Source organism: Monodon monoceros, unplaced genomic scaffold, assembly GCF_005190385.1.
Source record: "Monodon monoceros isolate NGI ecotype Baffin Bay Population unplaced genomic scaffold, NGI_Narwhal_1 Super_Scaffold_2, whole genome shotgun sequence".
Classification (NCBI taxonomy): Eukaryota; Metazoa; Chordata; class Mammalia; order Artiodactyla; family Monodontidae; genus Monodon; species Monodon monoceros.
Window position 1 is genome coordinate 47,461,804 of NW_021703776.1, and position 7,229 is coordinate 47,469,032.

The window sequence follows — 7,229 nt, forward strand, 5'->3', positions numbered from 1 at the left end:
GGTGGAAAACAGAGATGATTCGTTGGTAAATATTTTGTCACTTCCACCAAACAGTGGAGGTCTGTTGGTGCTTTAGGATGTGCCCCACTCCGGGGTGGCCCTGATCTTCTGTAGCCGTTTCAGAGAAAACCTGTGCCTCAGGTTGGTCTGAAGGTGCAACAACCCAATTTAGCACGCAGTCACTGACTGAGAAGCTGAACAGGAGTTCATTTCGAGGGCAGAGATCCTGAAGGACATGATGCGTATTTACATGGTGCTGTAAGACGGCGGCGGGGGTGGGGGCGGCGGCGGCGGCGGCGGCTGTGGCGGTGGGTACTGGGGCACCGGTGGCTGGCGGTACCAGTGCGGATTCCAGGTGATCATCACGGGGACATAGAGCGATCGCCCCTGTCCATCTCGCCCCACGGGGTACCAGGCGAATCCTACCGGGTAGGTCGGGTACGTGGCATATGCAGGGTAGGTCGGATATCCTGGTATTTGAGGTACGTATTCAGTGTACGTCGCCAGGTGAGCTTGGTCTTCTAAATTTGGAATAGAGAGTCGAGGATACTGATTCTGGATGGTGAAATTGTTGGGAGCTCGGCAGTCGTAAGAAACTTGCAGTTTCCACCCCCTTTTCACTTGGAGAACTTGGGCTCCGTTGGGTGCGACGGTGGGAGTAATGAGCCCATCTTTCACGTTTCGGGCCACAAAATCTCGCAGAGCTGCCATTTCGGGTTCCGACAGTGAGTACACGTGTCCGCTGGGAATGCTGTGTGCTCCAGGGATCATTTCTATGTTAGGGTCAACCAGACGGTGGTCTGGGTAGACGTTTTCATCTACTGGAGTGTACACATTCTGGACGTAGTAATACCTCACGGGTTGGTAAACTCTGTATCCTTCCACCGGGTAATAGAATGACGGTTGTGCTGGTGGTGGGAGCGTGGGTGGTATCGCAGAGTACATCCGGCAATGGTATCGGCAATATTCAGAATCGAAGACGATCGATCGGGTGCTCCACGTGATGTTGGGATCGTGTGTGCTCAGCCAGCGCACCCCTAGGACGATGGGGAAGAACGGAGACTGAGTCACATCGAATGACAGCACCTCACGGTGATCTCCCAAGTCGACGATCAGGTCGTGCGTTTCATGGACAACTGGGCCCGATGCTATGGGACGTCCATCAATCGCTTCTACAAGTATTGGCCAGTCCTTGACTCTCAGAGGAATGCCATTCTGGGCGACGTATTCGTGATCAATGAAGTTGCCGGAAGCACCAGAATCAATCATGGCTCGGACAAACAGGGTGTGTCTGCCCGGAAGATGAATCTGGAGCATCACTTGCAAGTGTGGCGATGAAGCAGCATCGTCTTGTGGGGACCTTATTAATTCCGGCCCGGTCGCTGAAGGTCCCTCTACAGCGGGGCCGGGGAGTTTCCCGCCGGCGAAGCCTTCGAGGCCTTGGCAGGACAGTTGTCGGCGTAGTGACCTCCATTCCCACAGTAGAGGCACAGGTTCAGCTTTCGGCGTCTTTCTTTTTCTTCCTGGGTCAGGCGCATGCGGGCACCTCCCACGGGCTCGGTCGGATCTACCTGGTGGTGGCTGTTGACGTGAGGCATCACCAGCGCACGTGGCGGGGAGCGCGGCTTGCGGGCGGCAGCTGCCCGGGCCAGCCTTCTCTCGATGTGGATGCACTGGCCGATCAGTGCGGACAGCGACTTGGCGACTTCGAGGCGCGACAGCTCCGCCTGAATGTGGTCGCTGAGGCCCTCGTGGTACTGGTCAATCAAGGCAGGCTCGTTCCAATCCAGGTCCTGTGCGATCATCTGGAAAGTGTTGGAATAGTCGACGACTGACCCCATGCCTTGGCGCAGACGTCTGATCTTGCGTTTGGCAGCCTCGCGCCGCTGAGGGTCTTCAAACACATGCTTCATTTCGGTCATGAAGGCTGGGTAGTTGTGCATCAGGTAGTGGGATCGCTCTAGCTTGGCGGAGGCCCAGCGGGCAGCACGGCCGGTCATCATGCTTGTCACGAAGCAGACGCGCACGCGATCAACGGAGAAATCTCTGGTGCTCTTTTCCATGAAGAGCTGGCACTGGGCCATGAAAGGCACCAGCATGTCTGGGTTGCCGTCAAACTTCTCGGGAAGGTCTTCTGGGCTCTCTTCCTCCATCGGAGTGGCTGGGGCAGCAGCGGCTGCAGCTCCGCAGAGCTCAATGTCATCTTCCTCCTCCTCAGGGGCGGGCTCCACCTGCTCGCGGAGGGAGGTGTTCTCCTCTGTGAGCTTCTGTACCTGGTTCTGCAGGTTGTTGTTCTCCTCGGACTGCTTCATGACCTTCTCTCTGAGGTTGTTGATCTCTTCAGAGAGATCCTCCCGCCTTCGTTCGGCCAGGCTGGGGTTGTACTGGCCCCTTTGGCCGCTGCAGGGGGAGCTGGAGGGGGAGGCAGGATCGTTGGGGGGAGGCGGAGGAGGAGGAGGTGGGCAGTCGGGCCCCAGGGTGAGAGGTGGGGTGGGAGGAGACCTCCCAAGTGCAGCTTCACTCCGGTGGGGAGAGAGGCCTGGATCCTGGCCTCCTCTTCCACCCTTTCGCCTTTTGGTTTTCAGAAGCTTTTTGTTTCTGTAAGTGAAGATAAAAGCATACATTCAACATATGCATTTAAAGCACCACAATACAAAGAAGATTTTATCATTTAAAGTATCTACTAAAGTACGCTAAACACATGAGTATTTAAAGCATCTCTTTGTTCTGCTTGCTCACATCAATAGTTCATAGACAAAAGCCCTGCAAAAAAGATATTAATCAGTAGGACAGTAGCTAATGAAAAGCATCCTACTTTTTGATGTCCAAATGACTTTTTCCTCCTCAAGAATCACCTGTTCATCATGATTCAACAATACACAACTGTATCAACAGCACTATGACCTTTACTGACTAATAAAGAATGAGGAGACACTCCAAACAAGTTGTTTTATAAGGAGAGAGCAGAGCAAGAAACTTTCAAGCAAAGATTGATAGTGGAAAAGTTACACAAAATAAAGTCAAAATTATAACTTTATTATTAGAGAAGTTACCCGAAAAGTTGCTACTATTCCAGCCAATAGAAAACCAAGAAAAAGAAGGGGGAGGGTGAGTTAAAAATCACAGTGCCTGTATTCATCAACCTGGGGGGAGAGGGGCACTCTGGCCCACTGTCTCGACCCTGATCCACCTCTACAGAGAAGGCAACTAGTCATCAAAACAAACAACAACTGCCACCAAACCAGTTCGGATTGTCTGAATTACTTTTCGGACCATAATTTGATTTCCCAAAGAGAACTCCCTTTGGGACAGAAATGGCAATGAGCAGCAACCTGTGTATATCAGTTTCCCTCCTTATTATGCAGTCAATCAACAAATATTAATTGACGTCTCCTAGGAGTAGCTGGGCTATAAAATGGGACATTCAAAGAAGCCCAATAATAGTATACCTCAAACTTATAATAAGGATTTAATTAAATAATGCAGGTAAAGCACATAGTGAGTATTCAATAACTGTTAGCTGATATTAATGAAGTTATTAATAAAGAACAGAAACTTTAAATTTCTGTATAATGAGGCTGCGATTAAAACAGGGAGGGGCTGCAACTATGGCAACCTGGGTATGCACATCCCACTAAAGATACTAATTTTTTTTTTTTTTTAAATACTGTGTTGGTCAGACAAATTCAGGGCCTCTTTAGGCTTGCAGGTCACCAGTGTGCAATCCCAGGTTTTTAAACAAGGTTTGTCAATACAGCCCCACCCAAAAGTTTGTAACTGAGAGTGGGATGGGTCACTCCTAGCGGGGTGAGTGACTGTGTGTGTGTGGGGGGGGGGGGGGGGGGACAGGGGGGTTAAATGTCCTAATTATGGGTAGGGTGACAATAAATCATACATATAATAAATCAGCACACAGGGCCTGTGTACTTCCTGGAAATAGGGTTAAATTCATTTCGAGTAATTATTTTAACACTTTGATGATTTTTTTAACAGGCATCAAATTCTTATATTTGGAAAACTCTAGGAAAGCGCTCAAAAGTTTAAAAATATAATATGTAAAGCAGGCAGACTGCCTATTCACTACATTTTAACTTGGCAGTCCTGGTCACCTGTTCCTCTCTGACCCATCAAGGTAAAAAATGGACACCAAATTAATTATGTAAAATAAAGCCACAAAGATAAACGTGTTATTCAGAGAAGTTAGGTGAAAAATAGCTAATATTTCAACCAATAGTGTACAAGGGAAAAAAAAAAAGGTGATGGTAATCAAACATGATGCCTGGCTGTAGAGAAATACCCCTTCCTCCTTCCTTCCTAAGACCCCTCCTCATTCTTTAGGCCCCTCCCCTGCCCCAGCCCTGCCATCCACAGCCATTTTCTCTATGCCCTGGACTGTGGGTATGGCCTCTTCAAGGAGTGGCTATACAGCAAGTAGAGTCCTTAAGGGACAGAATTACTGTGCCATTTTAAATGCTACTTAATTACTTTAGTAGCTTAGGCTATGGAAACAGCTAATAGTTGACATGCAAGATAAGATCTTCAAGTTTAGAAAAAAAAATCAGAAGATGTAATTAACACATCATAGCCTGTGACATTGTTTCATTTCCAGCTGCTTAAAGACAATTACATTGGTGACATTCAGAAAATGAGGTCACAAAATAATGCAATTTTTATTAATTAAACTTAAGAGTTTTAATGTCCCATTAAAAAGCAACTAATAAGCACAGGTCAGGTGACTCAGGTGTCACTTCTGTCATCAAGACACTAATACTTAAAAACTTAGAGACAAGACTTCTGAAAAGGCATTCACAGCATGGCCTGGAGCATCGGGACCCAGGTCAGGAAGGTTAACAACCTATATGTCAATCACAGTCACTGGGGTGGGCTTTAATGAGGCCCAGGTCTGATGGTTTTCACATCTGCAAAACAGGATAGGAGAGAAATAACAACACATTAGGAAATCAGCAAACAATCACTGTATTGTTTTTGGAAACAGAAGATTAATAAGAGTTTAAAATTCAAATGCTTTTGGTTACAGGAAGGTAATATAAAGGTGAGAAGAGACTGGAGATAGGAAAACAGGAAGGGGCTGCAACTATTTAACTTGGGGATGCATACCCCACCCCCCCATCTTTTAATTCTTGTAAAAATTTTAAATACAGTGCTGGTCAAACAAATTCAGGGCCTTTTTTTTACCTTCGAGGTCACCGGTTTGAGGCCCTTAACTTTTACCAATATCAGGCCTAAGGCCTACACTCCCGGGGTTTGTAATTTGGGGTGGGACTCTAAGTCCTAAAAGAGTTAACTGCCCAGAACAGAGTCGTTTAACCATTAAAAGTGATAGGGCAGTGGGCAGGCAAGTCAACAGTACAAGTAAAGTTTACAAATGTTTAAACAGCAATTGGAGCACCAGTTAACATGGGAACAGGAGAACGGTAACTTGTCTTGAATATAGGACTATGGCTCCTTAAACACCCCCTTAGTAGGGGCTGGACTGGGAAGGTGGGTCAAGGGGCCCCGTGCCTAAAACCTGGAAGGACACACAGCATAAAGCTAAGCTCCCTGGGACAGATGCCACCTTTACACATGAAAAAGAGTTCAGTATTACTCTATTTAAGAAGTAAAGACATTTGCTTCATCTTTGACTCTTCACAATGACTTTTGAAACTTTCTATCCCCCGCACCCCCCCTACAAACACACCAAGGTGCAAAAGCAGCCAAAACCCGCCATACATTAAACATCGCGCTAGTAAATGACACTTCATTAAACAGTGCTTAATTGTTTTACATTTGCAAACGTCCACATTTCTTTTTGAGAGCTATGAGTACTATTTGCGAAATGCAAATTCTAATAATATGCACATTTTTCAAACCATTGTTTTGAACCTCTTTAAAATGCAGACACAAATTCTAAAGAGAAGAGGGGTCAGGGTGGCAAGGTGGGTAAAAGGGGCCTGGGGACTTACTGAAAGGTGTAATTATGATTAGCACACGTTATCCATAGATTGTATACTTGTTGGGGGCTGGGGGGAGGGGTGATTGGTGGGATGTGACAGGTTTTTGGGAGCCAGTGCTTCTAAAAGCCCCTGTAACAGTCCTGGCTCATGGTTTCTAATATATGGAACCAGGTTTTAAAATTTCTTCATTTAGTTAGAAACATAAATAGCGATTGGCAGTTAGCTATAAATTTGTTTTATATAGATATTTTTGAATGCCAGCTAAAACCTTCAATCTATATTTTCTCATGTAACCACTTTGTTACGTTACACAAATTTTAAATGACAATTATGTACCATTAAATAATCCACTTGCCCCAAATTTAAATAATTAGCTTTTGCTTTTTAGTTTATAAAAAAGATAATTATTTTGAGTGTTTTGAATTAATTTAGTTTCTTTGAATTATAATTACTGCTTACATTATTGGAGCTTAAAAATGCTTTTTTTTTTTTTAAAGATCCTGTTGAATGAGAGGGAGATAAGGCAAGCAATGTCTTGGACAACCCAGGACAGCAAAACACCACAGGAAATAGCCAGGAGCAAAAAACCAGAACACAACTGCAGACACCAAGGAAGACACTGAATATAAACCAGTTTACTCTGGTCATTTAACACTTATTTGTGCCTACAATGTGTCAGGCACAATTATGTAGGCAAGTTAGCCAGGGCTAATCCCCTAAAATTCCAAGAAAAAAATCCAGATAAACACCTCATCCTTGCTCAGAGGCCAAGCCAGTAGCACCAACAAAGTCACTTAAAACTCCTGTGAAACAAAGTTCAAGTTGTTCTTTATTTTGTAGCCACCAAAGCGTCTGATTCCGGTAGGTCCCACCACAAAGGTCCACTAGTGTGTCAAAAAGAACTTGAGTTTTTTAGTTTTAAAAAATTAAATTTTTAATTTTTTAAGGTTTAAAAAATCTTAAAATTTAATGATGTTAAAAGCATTTAAAATATTTTTTCATTTGCAGTAAAAACGTTTAGCTAGATTGCCTTTAGAGGCGCCAGCCACGTCAGCTTGGAAGCAGCCTTCATAAGCCACTATCAGGAGTTTAAATTGTGGGATTATGTTGTTTAACATATGCAAAGTTCTTATTAATGCCATGTATAATTACTATTGTTGTTAATTCTTATTTATTTTTCTTATATTTATTAGACACTGGTGGATAAAAAGCAAAACCGGCGCAGAAGAGAAACCGCAGCAGCGAAACCGCAGGAGAGCTGGGCTGTGCAGC

General features: G+C 45.1%; 1 protein-coding gene across 1 annotated transcript; it reads right to left on the reverse strand.

The window, feature by feature from the left end:
* Nucleotides 1-246: 246 nt before the first annotated feature.
* On the reverse strand, nt 247-2,327 carry PEG10 (paternally expressed 10). The gene is given in 2 exon segments (XM_029234152.1): nt 247-1,421; nt 1,424-2,327. Coding segments are annotated over 2 exon segments (2,064 nt in total). The 5' UTR covers nt 2,313-2,327.
* Nucleotides 2,328-7,229: the final 4,902 nt, after the last annotated feature.